The sequence below is a fragment of the Chiloscyllium plagiosum genome, unplaced genomic scaffold (assembly GCF_037043375.1).
Source record: "Chiloscyllium plagiosum isolate Xiang-an unplaced genomic scaffold, Cpla_swu_hap1 HiC_scaffold_13, whole genome shotgun sequence".
NCBI classification, from domain to species: domain Eukaryota; kingdom Metazoa; phylum Chordata; class Chondrichthyes; order Orectolobiformes; family Hemiscylliidae; genus Chiloscyllium; species Chiloscyllium plagiosum.
This window is the reverse complement of record NW_028270151.1, coordinates 78,801,314-78,827,906: the sequence shown is the minus strand read 5'-3', so window position 1 is coordinate 78,827,906 and position 26,593 is coordinate 78,801,314. Positions and strand designations below refer to the sequence as shown.

Here is a 26,593-nt window from a genome sequence, read left to right as displayed (position 1 = left end):
GAAAACAGAAAGTTCTGGAGAAACTCAGAGGGTCTGGCAGCAACTGTGCAGAGTAAACAGAGTCAACTCTAAAAGTCAATAGATTCAGACATGAACTGTGTTTCCCTCCACAGATTCTGCTAACCGGCTGGGTTTCTCAATCAGCCCACCAATCCCGACAGCTATGTTGGCTAATCTCTACACCTGCACCCCCAGTAAGGATTCTATTCCATTCTCCTAGTTTCTCCATCTCTGTCTTTGCTTGCTATGACCTTCCATTCTATCAATTCTAATCTGTCTTTCATTTTCCTTAGCCAGTTGAGTTATTTTTCGAAGAAAGGTGGAAGAGTTAGCATTCACCCTCTGGTAGGTCAGTAAGCTACATGAGGCAAGAGCAGGGAGGGTCTTGTTTTCATGGAATGATTAGAGCTCAGAAGATCATTTGCCTTGTTGACTCTGCACCCACTCTGCAACAGCAGGTTCACTCACCCACCTTTTCCCTGTAGCCTTTTTATTGTTTTCTTTTCAAGCACTTATCTACTCCTGTCTGAAAACCCTTACTGAATCTGCCTTCATTCAACTCACAACTCATCCTTTCCAGATTGTAACAATTCACTGCATGAAATAAATCTTCTTTGTGTCACTATTAGACCTTAAATTAATGCTCTCTATTTCCAGACCCTTCCATCAAATGGAAGTGCTGCTATTTTACCTATTTATCTCTGTGTAGACACCTTTTCATTTGAATATCTCGATTAAATCTCCCCATAATCTTCCCTCCTCTAAGGAGAGCAAGTTTCTGCCATTCTCCCAATGACTTGGAAAAGAGTAATCAGGACTTAGAACGTAGAGCTTGGTGATGGATTACTCAAAATAAGAAGCAAACTAAAATAAGAAATGCAATTGCCCTAACCTCTTGGAGTTGTGAGTTGGCAGGAGTAAGAAATCTAACTGGAAGGAATTATGTAAAAATGAAATAAATGTATCATTGGTGAATTAATGATCAAGTCAAAGTAAAGTTGCTGTATAAAAATAGCCGAGAAAGTCTGAATTATTACCATGGATATTTTATTTTGTGTTATAGGGTTAGAATCAACTATGTTTTCAATAGCAGCGTAGCTCATCATTATCTATAGCAAATCTGTTACATACAGAAGACTATTCAAGCAAGCATTACATGAACATCATTGCAGTTGGACAGGCATCAATGGAAAGAATGAAGAAATTCCTGGTCATCGTTGGAAAGTCCTCCCAAAGTCATCACTATGGGCTTCAGCAGGTTTTAAAGGAACAAGCTTCCAGAAGCTCTGAAATAGGGAAGAACAGATGCTTAGAATGTTGCTGTAAAGGTCCTCACTGTAAATGCCCCCTGTAGCAATGGAGCGCTTATGTTTATGTAGTTTCTCTTGTGTTCTTATAGGTGAAGGAGATTATGAGTGAGAAACATAGCAATTACATTTCAAACACCCAGTGTCACCTTTCTAGCATAAGTTAGTCACAAAATATATCTTTGATACCATCCCAACCCAGTAAGTACATTGCCCACCAAGACTGTCTGGGTTAAGTATTGCCTGGTTTGAAATCACAATTTTGCATTGTTCCAACACCACTCAGCCCCAGAATTCGAGCAACAGTTCAAAAATCAGCAGTCAACATTTTATGATTTCCCAACCAACTGAATCACAACCTCTGATGCTATTTTGTAAATAGAACATGCTTTTACTGAGATCTAAGCCATTACGAATGAGCTTGAGTCTGTGACCCTGTAATTCACCCCATTAGTACAGGGCAGATTTGGACACTTCTGGCATTAAGGTTTAAAGTAACGCATAATCCAATTTCCTCCTTATTTTCCCCCATGGATGATTAATGAACTGGTAAATTACAGATATAGAAGTCGATAGCATGAAAACAGGCCCTTCAGCCCAACTTTTCCATGCTGTCCAGTTTTCACAATTTAAACTAGTCCCATTTTTTGTATGTTTTATCCAATAGAGTTATAGAGGTTATGTTATTAAAAACTGTTTTCAATCAAGGAAGATCTGTGTTGCAATCATAACTTTCTTTCTTTGGGAATTTGTTGAGCATCACTACAGCTAACATGTTGTCCACATCTGCAAAGCTGAAAGGTTGGAGCAGCCAAGAAAGCACAATCAAGTAAAAACCAAAAGAGAAAGTGCTGGAAAGTCTCAGGAGGTCTGGCAGCATCTGTAAGGAGAGAAAAGAGCTGACGTTTCAAGTCTAACTGACCCTTTGTCAAAGCCCTTTGACAAAGGGTCAGTTAGATTCGAAACACCAGCTCTTTTCTCTCCTTACAGATGCTGCCAGACCTGCTGAGATTTTCCAGCATTTTCGCTTTTGGAAGCACAATCAAGACTGGGCTTTGAACACAAGAGATGTTGGCCAACGTCAACTCAATGAGGCAAGAGCCAGATTCTGGTTCAGGAGACTAGAGAATAATGTGATAACTGCACAAAAAGGACAAGTTTGGAAACTTCACAACTGGAGCAGTAATTCGAGTTCTGACAGAAAAATATCTAGTAACCTCATCAAAATCAACATAGAATTTGTACACCTTTACAATGTGTGGTCTTTCTGCTGAAGACTGCGATGCCTGGCTGAACTCCAATATCCAATGATGTCAGATGACTGAACTATCCTACATTTCCAGATCTCAGCTATTCAGATCTATAATGCTCTGAAAGGCATGAGCGGAGGTGCGGGTGTTGGACTGGGCTGGACAAAGTAAAAACCACACAATGCCAGGTTATAAATCAACAGGTTTATTTGGAAGCACCAGCTTTCGGAGTGCTGTTCCTTTGTCTAGGAAGGATAAAGGAACAGCGCTCCAAAAGCTAGTGCTTCCAAATAAACCTATTGGACTATAACCTGGTGTTGTGTGTTTTTTTAAATATGAAAGGCTACATTAAATGAAGCTCCAAAGATCCTGGGATCTAAGTAAGTGGGCCCCTTACCCTCAATATCCATGAATATAGATTGGGCCACTGACAATTGAATGAACCACATCACAAACAGAAATGTTCAACTGTGATCTTACTTCTGTTGCTATTCCAGTTCAGCTCAAAGATTGATGGAAAGCAGCCTACATTAAATAGTGCAGGCAAGCTTCCTTACTAATTCTCCCATAGTATAGCATCGCCTGAAAAAATTTATTCTGAACCCATTCATCCGTGCTTTACATTCCCAGTAAAAATCCAACATTCTGAAGTAAAGAAGCCATGTTTAGTGAAGTCTATAACTCAATAATAATTACCAAGGGGTTCACAGGACTGGAGTCCTTCCATTATACTGATGTAACTGTCACCCAGGTACGTTTTGTAATCACCATCTGGGACTTCAATGAGGCATTGAGTGGAGTCTTTAAATAGGAGATCCTTCCCAGAAAACTTTGTTGAATCAAACATGGAGAAGTTGTTTTCCTCAGATCCACCACGACCATGTTTCAACTAGAATTTGAAGCAAACCTGTTAATGATGGTGACCGTAAACACATTGCAATTGTCTGGAATGTGAATCTGCCACTAGGAAAACATTGTTTAGCTCTTCAAGCTTGCTGCACCTTAAAACCATATCATAGCAGATCTGTACCTCAATCTGTCTGTACTCCAAATCATTTCACTGCTGTGAATTAAAAATTTATCAATCTCAGTTTTAAATAGCTCCAATTTTTTCAATAACAATGCTGACATTGACTTATGACTAATACACACTGATACACTTAGAGCATCTCAGCCTGAATTTTTTTTGATCTGTCAGCAACACCTCTCTGTCTTTAATAAATCTCTCTTGTAAAATGGGAAAACCAACAAGGCTGGTGGTTTCTTCTTAATCTTTCATGGTGTGTGGCTATTTCTGACAACATTTATCATCCACCTTGAAATAAAATATTTGTTCAGAAGTGACCACACTTCTATGGGACAGGAGTCACATTCAATGAATCATTTGATGTCTTTTAATCACTCCATTCCCCATAAAACTGTACTTCATTGCTTAGCAGAAATTTATCAACCTCCACCTTAAACATACGCAAAGACTAAGCCCTCTTTGTTAGAGAATTCCATTGGTTTACAATCCTCTGAGCGATAATATTTCTCCTCACATGGGACATAATTAATGTCTCCCTTATGTTTAAATTATGCTGCTTTGTTCTTGTAGTGATTGGACCAGCTGGATCCTGTTGACTATAATGTCCTTGATTGGGGTTGTTAACCTGGGATAATCAGGAAAGCCCCGGCTGACTGATATAACCAGGAGGTAGGGGACTGACTCTGAGCTGGCTGGTCATAGCCAGTTTACTGTGCACAACTAAATAAATGGGTGCCTCAGTGATGAAATGTTGGTCTAAAGGGAAAAGAAAATACAACCAGGAGGTTAGAGTTCCCTGCCACAGCCAGTGTATGTTGCTCTGTGTTTTTTGGGGGAAACCTGATTCCTGAACTGGATGATCTACACAGCCAATTTGTCAACTGGCTTTTTTTTTTAATTGAGGACTAATTTCTAAACTGGTTGATTTCCACAGTCAATGTGTTTCAGGTGTAAGTTTGTTCTCATTGGGGAACTGTTGTTTCGCTGACTGGTGACAGCCTGTGTGTTAGTCTTTTCACTTTTTTGGCAGGGTTTAGCTCTTGTACTCTGGTTTTCTTTGGAATGTGTTTTTACTTTCTTGGTGTTTGGACTGAGCCCCTGTGAGAAAATGCACCTTTCCAGTTTAGCTGTTTCTATGGGTAGGCCTGGCTCTTTGGCAGATTAGGCATTTGTAAAGACTGAACATGTGTGTTGGGAGATACTGCATCCTGGAGCTTGGGAGTGGACTAAACCCCTGTGAGTTAACTGCACCTTTACAATGCACTGTGTTTCTGTAAATGGGCCTAGTTCTCTATGGGTGGTCTGGGACTCTAGGGAGACTGAGCACCTGTGTACACTTGATGCCTTCAGGAGTGGACTTTGCCCTTGGTTGTGGACTCTGTTTTTGACAGTGGACTCTGCAGTTTGAAATGGACTTCATTTCTTACCATACACTTTGTATACTAGAGTGGACTCCACTCCTGGGAATGGACTCTACACTTGGAAAAGAACTGTTTATGGTAATGAACTCTGTACCAGAAGGGACTCTGTTTGTTGGTTTGGGATCTGGCTTTTACTGCTCCTCTTCCTTGTAAATTGCTGTTTCTCTGTATATGGCTGTTAATGTTAGTTTGTAAACTATACTGTTAAACAAAATAAAATAGGAAAGGTAGCAGGCTGTAGAGGAGGTCGTTACGGCTGACTACCTGCCCCTCTTCTGTGGTTACATCTGGGCCTCCCTGGAGAAGGAGCATGTGGTGTCCACTAACGCCCTAGAGGTATTTAGGGACAGGTTGGGACTGTGGGTGCCTTATTTCCCCCTTCAATTTAACTTTTTTGACTTAATGCCTATCCTCCCCTTCATGTATGTTTTCACATAGGCATTGCTCCTGTGATGAGAAGGGCATTGCTTGCCACTGGCCACTCAAGTGTTTTTTTTTCTACCTGGTAGTGAAATAAAAATGAAGCTTTCAGCACATGATGTTTCTTCACTATGTCCTACACCTACATGCACATGATATGGCTGCTGGGGAGAAATAAGCACTACAAAGAAAGAAAAATATATATAGCCAGGAGATTTTGAACCACCTCAGTTTTTGGTGGGGTGGTGGCTCTGAATGGGCCAAGGTATGTTTACCAGTAAACAAAGGTGATTTGGTGACATTTTGTGCAGTTATTAGAGTTCTAGATGCTTTAACCAGGGGAAATATCTTACCTGCATGTACCCTGACTGTTCCTTTCAGTACTTCTTACGTTTCAATAAGATCTGTCATTCATCGATACTCTAGTGAATAGGGGCCTAGTTTGCCCACTGCAACTCCCAGGTCATTTCCTCTGCCCTGAAGCTCTTCTCCTCCCCCACTCACCTACTGTACTCTATGCTACTTTCTCCCCACCCCCACCCTCCTCTAGCTTATCTCTCCACGCTTCAGGCTCTCTGCCTTTATTCCTGATGAAGGGCTTTTGCCCGAAACGTCGATTTTTGCTGCTCGTCGGATGCTACCTGAATTGCTGTGCTCTTCCAGCACCACTGATCCAGAATCTGGTTTCCGGCATCTGCAGTCATTGTTTTTACCTCTTCATAGACCAGTCCTGCCATCTTGGGAATAAGTCCGATAAACCTTTTATTGCTCTCCCCACTATGTAAAGAGTCTTTTCTGAGAAAAGGAGACCAAAACTCCATACAGTACTGTACATGCAGTTTAACCAACCTCTACAATGATTGAAGCAAAACTTCTCTACTCCTGTATTCAAATCCTCTTGCAATAAAGACTAACATTCCATTAGTCTTCCTGATCGCTTGCTGTACCTGCACGTTAGCCTTTAGTGACTTATTGATAAGGATGCCTGCATTCTTTTGTAGATCTACACTTTTCAGTCTCTTGCCATCTAATAAATATTCTGCATATTGGTTTCACTGACCAAAATGGATAACTTCAGATGTTTCCACATTATATTCCATCTGCCATGACCTTAACCATTCATTAAGTCTGTCCAAATCCTCCTGAAGTTGCTTAATATTTTCATCACACCACTTTGTAGCATCAGCAAATTGGGAAATATTACGTTCAGTTCCCAAATGCAAATCACATTTGTGTTATGGGTATTTACACCATCTCACAAATCACAACTTGTTAATTTGAGAATGTCCCATTTGTTCCTGTCCTGTTTTCTGTCTGTTCACCAGTCATTAACCTATGCCAACACATTATCTCCTTTACTGTATGCTTTAATTTTTCTATTGTGATGAAGCTTGGATTAAACCACCAGCAATCACTTCTCTCTCCAATGAGAAAGGTGGCCTATGTTCCTTTGGGATTATGGCAACTCCAAATTTATCTTTAATTTCTCTATCTAGACTTCTGTGGGGAACTTTATCAAAAGCCTTCTGAAAGTCTAAGTATGCCACAACCACCATCTCTTCTTTATCAATTTTGTTAGCAACATGTTCAAACAAGCTAGTCAAACACAATTTCCCATTCACAAATCCACACCTCCTATCTCCAGTTAGATCATTATCTTCCAAGTGTGTATTTATCTGTAGTTCTCTGCTTTCACTCTTGTTCCATTCTTAAATAGCTTGGGGTGCAGAACATATGTTCCATTCCAATTCACTGAAATCATTCCGTACCTATAGACTTTAGGAAGGTAATCACTAATCCATTGACTAACTCTACAGCTACCTCTTTCAACACTCTGGGATGAAGACCATCAGATCCAGGGATAGTATCTACATTCAGCCCTATTCATTTCACCACTTCTTACAAACACTAATTTCCATCAACACCCCATTCACCCTAGCCACTTTGATTTCTAATTCTAGAGCTTTCTTGTGTCATTCTTGGTGAAAACAGACATAAAGCAACCATTTAACTTCTCTGCCATTTCTCTGTTTCCCATTATAAATTCTCCTGACTCTAATTGTAATGAAGCCACGTTAATTTTAATCAAACATTTCTTTTTTATGCAACCATTGAAGATTTCCAGTCTGTTTTTATGTCTGTTGTTTTTCTCAAAATCCCATCAGCATTTCCTAAAACTGACCAATAAAATACTCACCTGCTCATTCTTCAACAGTTGGAGAACTTTTGCTCTCTTATCTGATCGGGTCATAACAGCATGTGATGGGGCATCAGCCAAATGGCAGTTCATAAACTGATCAATTGGGGCTGTAGTACCATCTTTGCACAAGAGGTGATAATCTGAAGATTTCAGATTCTGATTCCAGTTAAGCTTTCCATTACCTACAAGTGAAAAGAATTCCAATAGTTACCCACTAACACCATCTCCTGAATTTTCCTATCAAGCCCTTTGTGAGAGATTTCAAAGATTTTGGGGAAATGCAAATGTCTTACATATACCGCATTCCAATTTCCTATCTAATTGGCCCATTCTTCCAGGAAATATTATTAAATCTGATAAACACAACTGAATAAAATATTGATGTTGTTAGTTGGGCATGCAGTTCTAAATCCTCACTGAATTACAGGAGGGAGCTGTACCCTTCATTATCTGCATGGTGTTCCTGGGCACTGAATCCTGATCAAATGATCCAAGGGTGAAGGTACAAGTCATCACATCTCTAACTTCCTTCTGCCATCAAGGGTACGTGCTAGCCAGTTACTTATCTAACTTATTTCTGTTCATTATTTCAGAGCCAATAATTTTATACAGTGAACTATCAATGATTGTTTGCTATCCTCCTGCATTCTTGCCACTATTAAAATTGTAGAAATGTTTTGTCTCCTTTATGTCTTTGTTCTTCATAACTAATCTCCCTCATTTATTCAGGAAGGATGATACCCTATAATGATTCTTTTACCTTTTGAATACTTCTAAATGCCCCAATTATTTTCTTTCATATTAATTGTTAGCCTTGGCATGTATTCACTTTCAGCCTTTCAATTTCTCTGTCTCTCAGTCTCCAAACCACAATTGTTTGATTAAACTCTGTCAGGCATTCATGCTGCAGGTGAAATCTGTTATGACACCTTAAGCCACGAGCATGTGTGAGATCCATTTAATTCACTCACTCACTCACTCACGAACAATGAAAAGTTTCCAAGAATATTACGTACCGTCAGTGTTCTCCGACACCGTGGTATGTTTAACAAATGCAACATCACCTACTTCCACAAGGCACCTGGAGGAGATTGGGATGAACTTATTCAGATATCAGAATTTCAAGGAGACTGCATTCAATGCTTCCCTTCCCCAATTTTCACTCTTCCTCTTTAATACAGGCTGACTCCAATTCATACAATGCAGCCCTCTGGTATCCCACCTGTGTGGCCCTTCATAAAATATAATTAGACAGTGAGTGGGCAAGTTTACCCTAGCTCACCAGGTAAGAAACACATATACTCATCCAATGTTCCATGTTGGCTTCAATGGAGAACAACACTGTTTGGTTTGGCAAACTTACATTGCACCCGATCCCATCAGTTTCCTCAGCAGAAAGCTTGGTTAAAATTCCTCTCTGTAATGGCAGCAGGCAGTTTGATCCTGCTAAATATTATGTCCAAGTTGAGTCCTATCAATAACCTTAATCACATCCACGTTTTCCAGCAGCAGGCACTTATCTGTCAGATTGCTTTCCCTCTACATTGTACCAAGCTTTTTCACCAAGCCAGCATTCAGCTGTGTGCTAAAGTTCTACTGCCTATGCATCCACTATGATCTGCTTTTGTCTTTGTTCCACCATAGTATTTGGCAGCTCACTCCAAATTAATAACTAACAAGTCATCCTTTTGCACCCATATCGCTGAGTTGAAGGTTGTGAGTTCAAAACCCACTCTGGAAGTCTGGGCACAAAAACCAGGTTGTTGCTTCAGTCCCAAAGGAGTTCAGCACTGTCAGAGGTGTTGTTGTTCAAAGATGACATTCAATCAAGGACTCTTCTTATTCCCAGTAATGGCAGGCGTAAATGAGTCAAAACGTGTGGTGCTGGAGAAGGACAACTGGTCAGGCAGCATCCAAGGAGCAGGAGAGTCGACATCACGAGCATAAGCTCTTCATCTGGAATGGGGTGAAGAGCTTATGCTCAAAACATTGACTCTCCTGGGCCTTGGATGCTGCCTGACCAGCTGTGCGTTTCCAGCACCATACTTTTTGATTCCGATGTACAGCATCTGCAGTCCTCACTTTCTCTGCAAGCATAAATAATCAATGCAAAGAGGGGTTGTGGTTTTGTACTCTCTTCCACAAATGATATTTAATGCGATATCACTTCATGTGATTTGGAAAAAATGTTTGAGACCCTAATGGAATTGGGGATCAAGCATATTAATTAAGGGCTAATTGATTGCAGCTAATGTGGGGAGTTAATAATCCATGGGGTTCATAGCAGTTGACTGCCCCTCTTCAGCAGCTATGTTCGTGTTGGGTGAAGTTGGAGAGGGAGCATGCAGTGTCCACTGATACACTCGATGCCTTTAGGGAGATGTGGGCAGCTCAGGGGGCATGTCCCCTTCCAACTCTATTTTGATTTAGCCCTGCTCCCTACATCTCCCTCACCCTCAATGGTCTGCATTGTCCTTAATAGGCTTTGCAAGTAAACAAACTAACTGAAGAACAGGTGGTGGTGAGTAGTTTAAAATATACCGTGGGTGATTTCGTGATGGGGTGTATAACAGCACTTCTGAATATGTGAAAATACTTGGTGTGATGGGGTGGGTGGCGACCTCTAGCAGCACAGTGGTAATAACCTTATCTCTGAGCCAGGAGGCCTGAGTTCAATATGGTGCATAATAACATCTCTGAACCCTTTGATGTAGATAAAATGGGTGTGATTTTATGGAATGCCATTAACTGAAACAAAGCTCTCACTAAAAGTGTGGTGTTGGACTCTGTTCAAAACATTTACAGTATATACTCGAGTAATAGTCCATCTCATGTAAAGGTCGACCCCTATTTTTGGCCAAATAATCTGGAATTTTCCATATATCTCACGTAAAAGTCAACTCTAGTTCTTCGCAGCTACCAGATCAACATTTGAGTCAGTGTGCTGCGATCACGTCCCACTCCAATCTTTCAGTCTGCCAGTCATTCCACGCCACTCCCGGTCTTCCAGTCCACTGGCTGTTGAGTTCCGCTCTGGGTTTTCAGTATTACCATCAATCATTCTTTTTTCCCTTCATTCATTTAGTGATCAGTTGGGCTTCTGCTAATGATATGATATGGTATGAATTTTGACAGGCATAAATTTCAGCCACTCAAAAGTAGTATTCATGTAATCGTCGACTCTGTAAATTTAACCTTAAAAAGTAGTCAAAAAAATTGACTATTACTCGAGTATGTACGGTATCTTCTGGTGTACAAGTTAATGTTGGATCAAATGATCATTTTTAAACCAGGATTGAGGGACTTCTATAACTGAGGTTTAAAGAAAACTGCAGTTGTTGTGAAATCTCAATTTCGAATAGAATGAGCAGGTCAGGCAACACCTGTGGAGACAGAAACATTTAACTTTTCAAGTTGATGCCTTTTCAACAGAAAAAGGAAATAGGGCAACAATGGCAGGGTTTTGAAATTTAGTCATCGATGAGACAAAATCTCAGTGTATGGCAGAATAGTGTCACAGGGCTAAGTGACCTTCTCCTGCTCTTATAGTCCCATTCTTGAAGAAAAGCAGAGTTTGCTATGGCATCTCAGCCAAGATTTATTCCACAGTCAATCTCAGAAACAGCTAATTCTGTCCATATCTCATTGCTATTGGTGGGACAGTACTGAGTACAGATTGGCTGCAATAACACAATGACCACACTTCAAACAACACAGCTGGAAAGCTCTTTGGAGGGTTACAAAAGCACCTGTATACATGTGATTTGTTTCCTTACCTGAAGGCGCCGCTGTAGCTGTAGTACCTCTCATTGCTGTTGGCCACACATTTGTCTGTTGGTGCCGTTGAATTTTGACTTTCATTTCCAATACACAGAGAGCACAGATTTGGGTGCAGGGCAGCATTCGCTCCAGGGGCACAGCTCTGACTGAAATATGTTGCTTAATTCAAAAAGATTTAATTAGGAGTTAACTTCATCTCTAAATTCTTTTTTGGCCTGTGACACTAAATGTGTCAATGTTTATAACATTGCTTATTGATCTGTAATATCACGCAATTGCGCTGCAGCACAAAACAATAGCCCACGCCAATCACTGCCACTATAAACCAATCAGATTGTCATGTTAGATCCTGATGAACATTCCCATTGATCTCCTACTCAGGGAATTGTACTTAAGCAGAATCTGCAAACCTCATGGTCCAGCATATTCCGCACCCAACCATTACCTACAAGCAAGGGATCAACCTTGATTCAATGGAGTATGCAGAAGGGCATGCCAGGAGCAGCAACGGGCATAGCTGAAAAAGAAGAGCTAAGTGATCTCACAACCAATGGAATAGATCTAAATTCTGGAGTCATGCCACATCCAGTCATGAATGAAGGTGGACAATTCAACACTTCCTTGATTCGATTCACTCACGTGATGTTAAGAAATGGTTGGAGGCATTGGATACTGCAAAGGATATGGGCCGTGACAACATCCGGGCAAAAACTGAAGAGTTGTGCTGCAGAACATTTTGCTCCCCTAGCCAAACTCTCCCAGCAGAGCAACAATACTGGCAGCTATCTGGCAATGTAGCAAATTGCCCAGGTGTGTCCTGTACATAAAAAGCAGGACAAATCCACCCCGGCCAATTACTGCCCCATTAGTCTCCTCTCGATCATCAGTAAAGTGATGGCAGTGGTCAACCCAGTGCTATCAAGCAGCACCTGCTCAGCAATAACCTGCTCAGTGACTCCCAGTTTGGGTTCCACCAGGGCCACTCAGCTCCTGACTTCATTACAGCCTTGGTTCAACAATAGACAAAAGAGCTGAATTTCAGAGTGTGACTGGCAGCCCTGGACATTGAGGCCACATTAGACTGAGTGTGCTATCAAGGAGCACTAGTAAAACTGGAATCATGGGTATGGGAGAAAACTCTCTGCTAATTGTAGTCATACTTGGCACCAAGAAGGATAGTTGTGGTTGTTAAAGGTCAGTCATCTCTGCTCCAGAACATCTCTACAGGAGTTCCTCAGAGTAGTGTCCTATGCCCAGCCATCTTCAGCTGCTCCATCACTGACTTCCCTCCACCATTAGGTTAGAAGTGGGGAAAATCACCGATGGTGGTACAAATGCTCAGCACCATTTGTGACTCCTCAGATGCTGAAGCAACCCGTGTCTAAATGTAACAAGATCTGGACAACATCCAGGCTTAGGCTGACAAGTGGCAAGTAACTTGCCACACAAGTCTGCAGCAATTCATGCCACACAAATTCCAGGCTATGACCATCCAATAAGAGACAATCTAGACACTATCCTTTGTGATCCAAATTGCATTACCATAACTGAGTCCCCCACTATCAAAATCTTGGGTTTGACCAGAAACATAGCTGGACTCACCAATAAAAACAATGGCTACAAGACCAGGCCAAAGGCAAAAATACTCTCCTCCTGGCTCCCTAAAGCTTCCATCCATTTATTGTCACCTGGTCAAAACCTTGGAGCCCTTTTCTAACACATGAGACAGAGCCATCCATTTGCATGGAGAGAGAACTGTTTACTTTTAACTTTACTCTTTAACATGAACATTTATTAGCTTTTAAACATGAGGAATCACACTTACAATTAAAAACATCGCAAGCGTTGATTTTCCTCTCTGAAATCAGGTATCCCATCGGAATGTTCCAGCCAGCAGTCCGGCCAACAGCTGTGTGACAGGACTTTTTCCCTCTCAGTGTCTCCCAGTTCAGGCTAGTATTCTTTACAACCGCCACAGCAAAGTAAGAGGCTGTGAAAGAATACAAACAATGTAATATTCTCAGTGGAAAAGAGGATACATATTTAGAGCAGAGCAGTATTCAGGACAGTAAGGCAGCTAGGGATAGGCTTGGTTTTAGATTGTTCAAGCACAGATGCTATGTTCGAATGGGTTCTGAAACTAAAAGTTAACAACGGGGCAGCTTAAACTCCACTCAAATATTTCATCATGAGCATAACTCTATCGCTGCAGATGTAAATGTAGTGGCTATTTGGCAAAACCCTATGTGAATCACACTTAGTCTTGAGAGGAATCTTGGAATGTTGTACCTGAAGGTGCCAAAGGAACTTCAAACAGCTATCCTTCAAAGGGAAGAGATGCAATTTAAAACAAACTGGACTGTGAATTCCTGTGGTCACTGTAGTAATGAACAGCTCACCATCCTTGACAGCAGAAAGATACCTCCTGTGTACTGTGTCCCAAAGTGTAGACATCTTTGTACTTACCTTTCCAGGAGTATATAAACAAAAGGCTTGAAAATAAAATAATTACATCAACTAGTCTGTGTGTGTTAGTGGGTTGATATGCCACAGTGACCTACAGTAAGGTCACAGCTTGAGACACTTTGGTGTCATGGGTAATGAAGGACTCTTTCTCACTCTGAATAATGGAGGCCAGGCAAGTCAGTGAAGCTGCTCTCAAGAAGGCAAGAGAACAGAAGCTTGTCAGCTAATCAACTGCTCCGTGGCTAGTGTCAGCATTACCATCATCGTCCAACTCAGTGGTCACAACAGTCCACTATCTATCATTCACAGAACCTAGAGACTGATTTTATTTTATTTTATTGTGTTTAATAGCTACTAATCTCACCTTTTCTTTAACTCAAGAAAGACTGATCAGTTTGGCTCCCTGGCAAACATAAACAAATTTGGATTGAGAAAGAGGATCCTTTATAAGTTAACCTGCTGTAACAAACTGAGAGAGGAGTTGAATTAAGAAGGGGAACTACTTCACCCCTTTTCCCTTGGGAGCAGAACCGTTTGGAGATGGTCCATCCAGAATCGTAACAAATTGGGGATACTTGCCTGGGGACTGTTATAACAATTGGAACATACTTTCGGCCTGATTTTAACTCTAAAAAGCAGGTGAGTTTTAAAATAAGTAGAAATTGCCAGGAATTTTTTGTGCATTTTCTCAGTGCAGTACTCAAGGAGTTAGATGCTTCTTTCTGCACAATCAGGTTGTGGCACTGCTACTTAGTGTAGGGACACCCTCCATCTCTTCCTACTCCTTTCTGTCTCCTGAACTGACTGTATAAATAATAGATCTAGTCATGTTATACATCCAGAATGTTTTCTTCGTTATGAAGAGATAATGTGTCAATATACATCCTTGGAAAAGCGCTCTCTTTCTTTAAAGTAAAAGAGGAGATGTTACATTATTGCATATGCTGTAGACCAGACAGGTAGTTTATCTTTAAGACCACCACAAGGTGATATTCCAGCATATGTTACTGGTTCTCAGCTGCTGTTTCTGTAGTTGCAGTAACAATAATAAGCACAGAACCTGGACAATGTGTAAGGCTGAGATTGTGTAACATTGTCAGTAGTTAATGTTATTAATAAACATCCAGACGTCTGTTTATGAGATGGACAAAATATTGACATAGAGCAGACGTTACCTCACATGTGGCAATCTAGAATGAGAGATCACAGTTTTAGAATAAGGGATAGGAGATTTTAAACAGAGATGAGGAGAAATTACTACTCTCAAAGATTGTAAATCTGTGGAATTCGCTACCCCACAGTGTGGAGGATGCTGGGACATTGAGTATCTTTATGGAGGAGAGAGACAGATTTTTAATTAGTAATGAGTTGAAGGGTTATGGAGAGTGGGCAGGAAAGTGGAGGTGAGGCCAAGATGAGATCAGCCATGATTGTATTAAATGACAGAGCAGGCCCTAAGGGCTGAATTTCCTACTCTTGCTACTAGTTCTTATGTCTCAACAAAATCCCAATGTTCGTGCAACACTATACAAGGGCTAATGTGTAGGGAACTTTTGGTCCATAACAATCTGGGAAATGGTGTTTTACACACAAAAGCAGGAAAGTAGGGTTGAGAAACAAATCAGCCATGATCAAATGGCAAGCAGACTCAGTGTACTAAATGGACAAATTGCTCCAATACGTTATAGTCTTATGGTTATACCTTATGGACTGGACCAGGAATTTGCCAGGTAACAGCATGAAGAAATGTATGGAACTCACTGGCAGCTAAGCAGATATATTGTATTTATTTGGACAGTGAGGAGCCCATCAATAGTGATCACACCAAGTCAGTAGGACTTGACAGAATAGTGTAGGTTTGAAAACTTACGTATCTTGATTTGGTCATTCATGCCTGTGGATTTGCATGGCTCAAGATTAGCTGCGAGAAGAAAGGAAAGAAAATTGTAAACACCAATCACATCTTTGCATCTGTTGTCCATGAAATGGCAGGCAAAGAACCTCAAAGCACATGGCTGCCTCTAGGAAATCCAACTGGATCCAGGAAAATCTCTCCAGGGAATTGTCCCTGAGCATTACACTTCTAGAATTATATTGATTTTGATAAACGTTTGGACTTTCATATAAGTTTTATGTCTTTATGGTATTCAGAAGCTGCATTAAAATGAGATGTTGAGCTATTCCCCAGAAGGCTATAGGACACTTCATGTTTCCTCTGGCATTTCAGTTAGAATTCCTCAATGATCTGCAAAGTACATAATTGTTCAAACCTTTCAGCCCTAATGCAATAATAAGTACAAGAGATACTGTAGGAGGTGGAATTTCCTGACTAAGTTCAGATACAATATTCTATGCTATCAGGAGAGACTGGAGCTGTCTCATTGGGCATTATGCCATCATTTCAAGAAGCAAGACTGAAGTTGCCGATGCATCATAGAATGACAGAATCAGAGATTTTCTGCAGGTGCAGAAAGAGGCCACTCAGTCCATCATGGCTGTAATAGCTGTTCAACTGAGCATCACTACCTTCTGCCAATTTCTGGTTTCTTTCCTTCATATCCTTGCACATTATTTCTATCCAAATAATTATATAATGCCATCTCAAATACCTTATTGAAACTGCCCTTATCACACTTACAAGTAGTTTTTTTTCTCACATCACATTTGCTCCTTTTGCAAATCGCTTTCAATGTGTGTCATCTGGTTCCTGACACCTTTATGAGCAGGATCACTTTCTGCGACTCTATCCATCCCTGTCATGTTTTTGGAAACCTCTTTTGGGTCTCCTCTTAGCCTCCTTCTCTTCAAGAAGATGAATCCCAACTTCTTCAATTTATCCTCATCATTGAAGTTCTACATCTTTGGGACCATTCTTGTAGATCACTTCTGAACTCTCCAGTGCATTTGCATTTTTCATACATATTCTCCCAGGACTGTACACAATCCTCCAGCTGAGGTTTCACAAGTGTTTTGTGCAATTCAACATTACTTCAGACCTGCTGAGTCGCTCCAGCAATTTCAATTTTTGTCTCAACATCACCTTCATACAGTTGCACAGTATACCACTATTAATAAAGCCAAAGATGTTTTATTGCTTTACTTACTGTTCTCTCCACCTGTCCTGCTACTTTCAACCAATTGTATATGTATACACCCAGGTCCCTCTGCTCCAGCAAGCTCCCCTTCACCCTCTTCCTTAAAATTGTATGCCCTGTTTTCTATTGCCTTTCAATGTTCTTCGTATCAGAATGCAAAAGTTCACACTTTTCTGCATTGAATTCCATCTGCTGTCTTTTTGCCCGCTGCACCGACTTGTCAATGTCCTTTTGGAGTTCTACACTGTCCTCTTCACAGGTTACAAGTCTTTAGAGTTTTGTGTCATCTGCAAACTTTGAAATTGTCCCTTGCTAAATCTAGATCATTAATATATGTATAAATCCCTTTTTATGTCATGACCTATAACTTTCCTCATAGACCTGTTTTGTGGCACTGTACCCAACACCTTCTGGGAATCCATGTACACCTCATCAATAACTTTTCCCTCATTCAATCTTGCTGATAACTCTTCCAAAATAAAACTCCAGCAGGTTACCTAAACACTATTTCCCCTTTAGAAATTCATGTGGACTTTTCCTTATCATATATCTTTTCCCATGTGACTACTAATTCTCAAATTGTTGTTTCTAGAAGTTTCCCACCACTGAATCACACTCATTGGTCTACAATTCCTGGATCTTATCCTTACATCCTTTCTTGAACAAGGGCATGATGTTTGGAATTTTCAACCTTCTAGCAGCTCTGCCTTTGCTGGGCTCGCTCAGGTTTCCTTCAGCCCTTCCTGAAGAAGGGCTCATGCCCGAAATGTCGATTCTCCTGCTCCTTGGATGCTGCCTGACCTGCTGCGCTTTTCCAGCAACACATTTTCAACTATCAGGTTTGACCAATGTCTCTGCAATCTCCACTCTTCTGTCAATATCCTCAGATGCTTCTCCACCAGTCCCAGTGCCTTGTCAACTTTAAGTACCAACAGTCTATCTATTGCTTCTTTCTTTTCAATTTGGAACCCTTCTTGTGATAGAAATTTATCTTCTATTGTCATGCCCCAGGTAGTATCTCCTTCTTTGGTGATGGAATGTTCATTTGACAATTCAGCCATGCCCATTATCTCCATTTGTAAATCCTCTTTATGGTCTCTAATTGACCCTACACCTCTTTTTAACCACTCTTCTATGATTTATTCTCCTTTGGAAGATTTTGAGATTCCCCTTCTGGTAGGCAGCTTTCTCATTATTTTTCTTTGTTTCTCTTATTTATTTTGTCACCTCCCTTCTGTATTCCGCTTAGTTCTCAATTGTATTTTCTACCTGTCGCCTGTCAGAGGCACTCTCTTTCACTTTTTCTTACTTTCTGTCTCCTTTGCCATCCACGGAGCTCTGGATTTACTTGTCCCGTTACAGGCAGTACTCCTTGACTTTATCTGAACTATCCGCTCTTTGAGGGTAACCCACTGTTCAGATCTTTTGCCCACCCACTACTCATTCCAGTCAATCTTGCCTCGCTCCACCCTTACCCGTTGATGTCAGGTGTCCACCAATTCATGTTTTTTTACTTTTCTTTGACATTTCCCACCTTATTCCCAAACCTTACGATACAATGATCACTGTTTCCTAAATAATCCCTCATTCACATTTGATCAATTTGACCAACCTCATTTCCAAGAGCCAGGTTCAACAGTGCACGCAATACAGACAGATTTTCCCCTCACTGCCCCTTAACATACATGAGATTATTTACTCCTTGTCAAATACAATGCATTTTCCATAGTGGGTTAGCTTGAGATGGACCAATTGAGCTCAGGTCCCAGTCATGTTGACACAAGGATCCTTTCCAAATGCTGTTTAAACCCCAAAATCGCATGATAACTATAACAGTTTGAAATCGTATGAAAGACACTTACTTTTATTATAATACTCTGCCATGACTGGGACAAGACCGCACTTTCCTGCAGTATAGACCTCCCCGCCATCAAGACTTGCTGCATCAGCATCTCCAAACTGCAATCATAAATTTTAATTAGAATCTCTCTCTCTGTCTCTTTCCCCTCTTCTGTAGAACAGATCCAAAGGCTTCTCTCCAAACTTGAAGTTAATCATTCAGTGTGGGAAGATTCCAATCTTCCACTCTCCACTATGAATCTAGCTCAGGATCATGACGTGGTCAATGGGCCAAGATGTTTACAGATTTCCTTAAGCTATTTGTTGCTATTGAGGCTATTCTGAAATAATGATGAACTGGAGGCTTCAGGGACAGTCAGCATCCATAAGATCTTTGTGTAACAAATAAAGATAATTTATCAAGTTCCGATTCAAGAATCTTTGGGAACTGGAGGCATTGCATGATGGGGCTTGCTTGTGAGTAAGAAGGCAAGAATGAGAGGTTGCTAATTTTTGGAAGGTGGATGTTGAAGAGGGGAGGAGGCAGTTAGTGAATTTGGACTTGGAATCATTCTTAGAATAACAAAGCTAAAAGGAAAAGTGTATCTTGAAATGAACAGTGTAACGATGGTAAAGTCAACCTATCCCATGTTACTTTATTCTTGGAATGGAGCGATGCTGCCAAGGCTGCATTTTTGTGTCCATTCCTAGTGGCGCCTGACAAAATGGCTTTCTCCTTGAAACACTTAAAGTCATTATGGTGATGGTGTTTGGTGAAGAATTCTAAGATATTGGCCCAACGACAATGAAGGAATAGCAGTAGCCATCCAAAATACAATGCTGTGTGACTGGGAGACAATGGCGTCACCAGCTTTTCTGCTCAGCTGTACAAATTGTGGGTGGGACAATTACTGTCAAAGTGACCTCAGCAGGGTCACCGTCCTTCTGTGGTATCTCTGTACTGTACTTACTGCTACCCCTCTGGCAGAGCTGGGTGATTTTTGACTCCAGTGATATGAGGCTCAGTCAGATAAGCTGCTTATTTTGAATGGCATTGAATTCCTTGACCCATATTGTGACAAGACCCATTCAGTGTTCCATCACCTTTTTGTCTGAGCTATAAATGGTGGCAAGACTTTGAGGACCCGAGAGTTTAGTCTGTTGTTGTCACAGAGTAGCCAGTTACTGCCCTGTTCCATTAGCCATGCTGGTAATATACCTGGTTCAGTTAAGCTTCTAGCAATCAAAATGAAATTTAACTCACTTGGGTTGGACTGAAACTCAGGTCAAAATGATGGAAGAATGTTAATTTTACAAACAGAACATTCAATCAGTTCCCTAAGACAAATTGGGTATAGCATTGCTGTCATTTACCATAATCTTTTTGATGCAGTCTTCAGCACTGAGGCCCATTACACATTTTACTGCCCCCCAGGTGTTACACTTCTGTTGTTCAAGGTCTCCAATGGTACACCAGTGTATCTCTGAAGGATTCGAGTGACTCTCACTTTCTGCAATACAAGTGTTTGAATTGGTTGTTATAATCCTTTAGCAAATTATAATTGAAAGACCGCAACAGGTATTCAATCTATGAGTCCTTGTCAAAATGATTTGTTAATAACGCGCACAAACTGACAAACTAGGATCTCCAGCATTCGATAATACAATGAAGGAATTGGGAATATCATTGTCTGGCAGTCACTGCATTGGGTAAAGTCACTGTGGAACTAGCAATACAGGGCAAAAGAGTCTATATTTCACATTGCAACTTTATGAACATTGGCCTCTTTTCATTTCACAATTCCAAAGTCCGATGAGCTCCTCCAGTATTGTGGGGTTCAGCAGAAACCCAAAGGATAGGAAAGAATCAAAGGGGAGAATTAATTAGATCAGAATCAAACATTCCTGTGGCAACAATAGTGATAAAAAGGGAACTAAAGAGAGCAGCTGGGTGTGACATTTAACATAGTAAAAGCCCTTAAGCGCACAGCAGGAGGTAACCAGAGAGTGCTTACATTTGGTTTGAACCACTTAACCAACCAGATAATTCTCAAGTACCTATCAAATGGGTCAGTTTCAAGTACTTTTCAATGAACTGCTAACTGCAACCTGTAAATGTTAGACAGATAACTGCATCCTATAAAGGTTAAATCTTTTAATGTATTGAGAGCTGTGTCTTGAAAATGTTGATCATGTTACTGAGCTAGACAAGCAGGAGGTTGGAAGAACACAGCAAGCCAGGGAGCATCAGGAAGTGGAGAAGTCGAGGGTGTAACCCTTCTTCAGGACTGGGGGTGGGTTTGGGGGGAGCTGCAGATAAAGGGGGTGGCAGGGGCAGAGTGGTGAGGTGGGGACAGGTGAAGACAGTTAGGGGGTATGTCCTGATTGGCCAATGGGAAGAATGAGTCCAGTTGGTGACGAGGAGTGGAAGGGAGGGGGAGGAGCTGGGAATGGAGTCGGGGGGATGAGAAGGGAGGCTATTTGAAATTGGAGAACTCAATGTTGAGTCCACTGGGCTGGAGGCTGCCCAGTCAGAAGATGAGGCATTGTTCCTCCAATATGCAGTGTGGTTCACTGTAGCAATGGAGGAGGCCAAGGATGGACATGTTGGAAAGGGAGTGGGAGGGGGAATTAAAATGGGTGGTGACTGGGAGGTGTGGTCGGCCCCTGTGGGCCTGGCTGAGATGTTTGGTGAACCGGTTCCTGAGCTGTCTGTTATGGTATGGTATAAGCAAGCCATTTCCACTCAATGCTGTTGCTTCAGGACAAATGAAGGCCATTTACTATCTCTGTCTCTCACTCTGGTTCACGGTCTAAAACAGGGACCTCAACAAGTACCAACCTAGCAATAAGAAGATAGAATAACAACAATATTTGTTGACTAATCATGGGTATTAGTCTTCACTGGTGAAGTTATAGCGGACACAGGCCTAAGTCACAACAAATCCCAATGAGGTACAGCTTTAAGAACCATAGCCCTAACATCACCACCCCTTCTCCATTTATCACGTCAAGCCTTAAGTTATTTATTCACTATTGCACAAAACATTATTATTGTGGATAGCAGATTTCAGTGTAAAGAACGCCCCAGGACCAGGCAGATGAAAAATCAACTGAGGTCTTCTTAATAGATTCCTCACCAAGGATCCTTGTTGGGATTGAGCAGAGCGTTGCTTTCCCAATTTTGTCTTCATCAAAAACAATAAGACATAGACGGGCTCAGGAAAAATCAGGTGATGTGGAACATAATAAGTATCTATATATGTTTTTTTTTAAAAAAGCAATTCAAAATGTTTTGTAGTGTTCGCACCACTCACCTTAATAGGGCTGAGCTCCAGAATTATTGATGGTCACTTTTCTGCCACTGACATAATGGTGCATGACATTCTTCCTCTGAACCAGAAGCTCTGGGTTTAAGTATCATCCCTGAACTTGAAGGCTACAGAAAGCATCCTGTCAGTACTGTAGCTAAACAGACTGAATATAAACCTACAAATCCCTCCAAGACATGTCTATGGCAGGCAGTAAGAGAGGGAAAGATCCCTGGTTGTTTGTGTGATTGAAAGATCATTGGATCTACCATACTACCATAGCTCTATACTGCAACATGCAGGTATGTTGCCACAGAAATTCAGGCATCCTTTGCACCACCACTACCTACTACACTGATAAGATTAAAAATCACACAACCACATTGATGGTGATATAACAATGGATGTTGGAGGTAATGCACAGGGCTACAGTTGTGATATTGCTTTCAGAAGACAATGCTTTCTCCATGATCCGAGGCATCAGCTGTGGAACTATACTTGGAGCTCTCTTCACCGTACTTAAACCAAGCTTGATCGCAGTTCAAAAAATACAGTTTGATAGCAATTGCTAATGAAGGTCCCAGATAAAAAAAATCTAAACCTAAACCTAATTTGCTTTTTGTTGTCTGAAAGACAATCAAGTTCATGCACACGATCTGATTGTACATGCACGTGTGTGTGTGTATGCTGATAGACAGTTACATTCATGGCCCTGAGGAGGTCCCTGTGCAACAGTCTTGCCCAAAATCTCAAGCATGGACATCCTCATCACATTATGGGACCTTGCCCCAATCCCTTGACTTGCAGAAGAAGTCAGCAGCCACATCCTGGCACATGTACTAGGAAATCACTGTTTAATATTAATCTGCATCAAACACTTACCATTTTGAAGAGTCCGTATAGCATTTGCATATTCACTGCCGAGATATAGCAAAGAGTCCATCCCATTTGGGAGCTGTATGAGGTTCTCTGTTGAATCTTTGAACATCAAGTTCTTTTGTCCATATTTTGTTGAGTCAAAGAGTTTGAAAGAGTTTTTACTTGATGACGCAAATAATTCCTTGAAAACACATGGAAAAAATCAGCAGTCCATATATAAAGTCTCTTAAAATGCAAGCATGATTTATTTTTTTTTAATTCATGCAGATACAATTCATCTTGGCCACATTTTCAATGCAATAATATTGCAAGAACATTTAAAAGCAGGTAATGATGTTTTGACTCACTTTTGGTGATCAAATCTAACATTCAGAGCCAAGAGTTCGCTAATCTGCGCACAAAGATCCTCTACTTAAAAGCAAAAGATTAAAACTTAAAAGCTGAACATCTGAACAACAGAAACAGAAAATGCTGGAAATGACCAAAAGTAAGCCAGCAAGTGCAGAGAGAACTGTTGGATACAGATCCCAGGGATGGACTCTTCATGAATAAAACTCATATCTGCTTTGTGAAGAGTGTAATCTCAAATTTGAAATTGGTCCTCTGTCAATGTCACAACATTTAACTTGGACCCCATCCAACCCTGGACCTATCAAGGTTCTAAAGGTAGCCCAACAGCTGATGGAAGGCAAGAGGGATGACAACTGGGTACTATTCTGTCCACTAGAGAATGCCCCCACCACTCAAAATCATACCCCCATTAACCTTGCCCTCACGGGTCTCTCAATCCCAGAACCTCTCCTCCTCTCACTAGTTCTTGCCAGCTGGCCCCAGTCAATAGTGTAAACAAATTATGTTAGAGTCTAGATTAGAGTGGTGCTGGAAAAGCACAGCAGGTTCAGGCAGCATCCGAGGAGCAGGAAAATCGATGTTTCAGGCAAAAGCCCTTCATCAGGGGTCAGGGTCACATAGCTATGGCAAGCCACTGTGACAAAGCTGGTCCTTTCTCAAAGTTACCATGGCTCTTAAGTTTTTTTCTGGAGAGGGAGTAGTTGGCCAGGCTCTAACTAGACTGGATTTGGATGGTTTATTGGGGCTCATTTTGTTTACATCTAACAGATAATGCCTCCGGTAGAAGGCTTTCAAGTCTTTAAAAACGTATAATCAAAGAGGAGTGGCTAGCTAGCTACATAGCTAGCCTTGGTTTAGATTAGTCAGTTGAGTTTAGCTGCTGTCTTGGTGAGAAAGTACCATTTGTCGTGGTGCATATAGGCACCAATGATATAAGTGAAAAATGAGATGAGGTCCTGAAAGCAGAATTCAGGGAGCTAGGAGAGAAGTTACAGAGGAGGACCTCAAAGGTAGTGATCTCGGGATTGCTACCAGTGCCACGTGCTAGCCAGCGTAGAAATGAAAGAATAGGCAGGATGAACACGTGGCATGAGGGATAGTGTAGGAGGGAGGGGTTCAGATTTGTGGGAAATGGCGACCGGTTCTGGGGAAGGTGAGACCATTACAAATTAGACGGTCTACACCTGAACCAGACTGGAACTAATGTCCTTGGGAGAGTTTTTGCTACTGCTGTTGGGAAGGTTTTAAACTAATGTGGCAGGGGGCTGGGAACCAGAAGGGAAGACTACTAGACAGTGAGGTGGAAACTGGAGACTGTAAGGATCATGAAGTTAGCATTACCAAGGGGAAGAGTAGGCAGAGAGCAGATGAACTGGTGGCCTGAAGTGCATATACTTTAATGCAAGGAGTATAGTGGGTAAGGCAGATGAACTTAGGGCTTGGACTGGTGCCTGGAAGTATGACGTTATTGCGGTCACAAAAACTTGGTTGAAGGAAGGGCATGATTGGCAACTAAATGTTCCAGGACATAGATGCTTCAGGCAGATCAGGGAGAAGTTGCATTGCTGGTCAGGGATGATATCACAGCTGTGCTAAAGAAGGAAAGTATGGAGTATTTGGGCAGTGAGGCATTATGGGTGGAGCTGAGAAATAAGAAGGGTGCAGTTACATTGGTTAGGCTGTATTTCAGGCCTCCTAATGGTGAGCATGAGGTTGAAGAACAAATAGGTAAACAGATTATGGAAAAATATAGAGGCAACAGGGTGATGGTGGTGGGAGATTTTAATTTTCCCAACATTGACTGGGATACACTGAGTGTCAGAGGTCTGGATGAGGCAGAATTTGTAAGGAGCATCCAGGAAAGTTTTCTAGAGCAGTATGTCAATAGTTCAACAAGGGAAGGAGCCATATTGGACCTGGTGTTGGGGAATGAGCCAGGCCAGGTGGTAGAAGTTGCAGTGGGGGATTTCTTTGGGAATAGTGACCACAATTCTGTAGGTTTTAGAATACTCATAGACAAAGATGAGGGAAGTCCTCAGGGACAAGTACTAAATTGGCCAAGGCTAATTATATCAAAATTAAGCAGGAGCTGGGAAATGTGGATTGGACACAGCTATTTGAAGGAAAGCCCACATTTGATATCTGGAAGGCTTTCAAAGATAGGTTGAAGGTAGTGCAGGATAGGCATGTCCCTTTGAAAAGAAGGGACAGGAAAGGCAAGATTCGTGAACCGTGGATGACAGGAGATTGGATACAGAACTGGCTCAAAGGTAGAAGACAGAGGGTGGTGGTGGAGGGTTGTTTTTCAGACTGGAGGCCTGTGACCAGTGGAGTGCCACAAGGATCGGTGCTGGGTCCTCTACTTTTTGTCATTCACATATATGATTTGGATGCGAGAATAAGAGGTACAGTTCGTAGGTTTGCAGATGACACCAAAATTGGAGGTGTAGCAGACAGCAAACAGGGTTACCTCAGATTACAACAGGATCTTGACCAGATGGGCCAATGGGCTGAGAAGTGGCAGATGGAGTTTAATTCAGAATAAATGTGAGTTGCTGCATTTTGGGAAAGCAAATCTTAGCAGGACTTATACACTTAATGGTAAGGTCCTAGGGAGTGTTGTTGAACAAAGAGACCTTGGAGTGCAGGTTCATAGCTCCTTGAAAGTGGAGTCGCAGGTAGACAGGATAGTGAAGAAGGCGTTTGGTATGCTTTCCTTTATTGGTCAGTGTATTGAGTACAGGAGTTGGGAGGTCATGATGCGGCTGTACAGGACATTGGTTAGGCCACTGTTAGAATATAAAAGAGACAAGGGGCAACTTTTACACACAGAGGGTGGTACATGTATGGAATGAGCTGCCAGAGGAAGTGGTGAAGGCTGGTACAATTGCACCATTTAAGAGGCATCTGGATGGGTTTGGAGGGATATGGGCCGGGTGCTGACATGTGGGACTAGATTGGGTTGGGATATCTGGTTGGCATGGACAGGTTGTACCGAAGGGTATGTTTCCATGTTGTACATCTCTATGACTCCATGACTCTAGCCAAAAGAAAAAGGGAAGCATACATAAGGTCCAGGCAGCTGAGAACAGAATGGGCCTTGGAGGAATATCAGGAGAGCAAGACCAATTTTAAAATAGGAATCAAGCAAGCTAAAAGGGATCGTGAAATAATTATAATGAACAGAATTAAGGAGAATCCCAAGGCCTTGTATTCTTATATAATAAGCAAGAGGATAACTAGAGAA

General features: G+C 41.4%; 1 protein-coding gene across 1 annotated transcript in view; it reads right to left on the bottom strand.

Moving 5' to 3' along the window:
- Nucleotides 1–1,030: 1,030 nt before the first annotated feature.
- LOC122555749 (serotransferrin-B-like) overlaps nt 1,031–26,593 on the bottom strand; it is a 50,946-nt gene continuing 25,383 nt past the window's right edge. Inside the window, exons 8-17 of the mRNA XM_043701832.2 lie at nt 22,999–23,176; nt 20,180–20,316; nt 18,829–18,925; nt 15,742–15,792; nt 13,231–13,395; nt 11,402–11,564; nt 8,642–8,706; nt 7,623–7,807; nt 3,254–3,446; nt 1,031–1,286 (exon numbers count right to left, since the gene is read on the bottom strand). Of these exons, the coding sequence (XP_043557767.2) occupies nt 1,252–1,286; nt 3,254–3,446; nt 7,623–7,807; nt 8,642–8,706; nt 11,402–11,564; nt 13,231–13,395; nt 15,742–15,792; nt 18,829–18,925; nt 20,180–20,316; nt 22,999–23,176 (1,269 nt within the window). The 3' untranslated portion in view covers nt 1,031–1,251. The remainder of the gene's footprint in view (nt 1,287–3,253; nt 3,447–7,622; nt 7,808–8,641; nt 8,707–11,401; nt 11,565–13,230; nt 13,396–15,741; nt 15,793–18,828; nt 18,926–20,179; nt 20,317–22,998; nt 23,177–26,593) is intronic.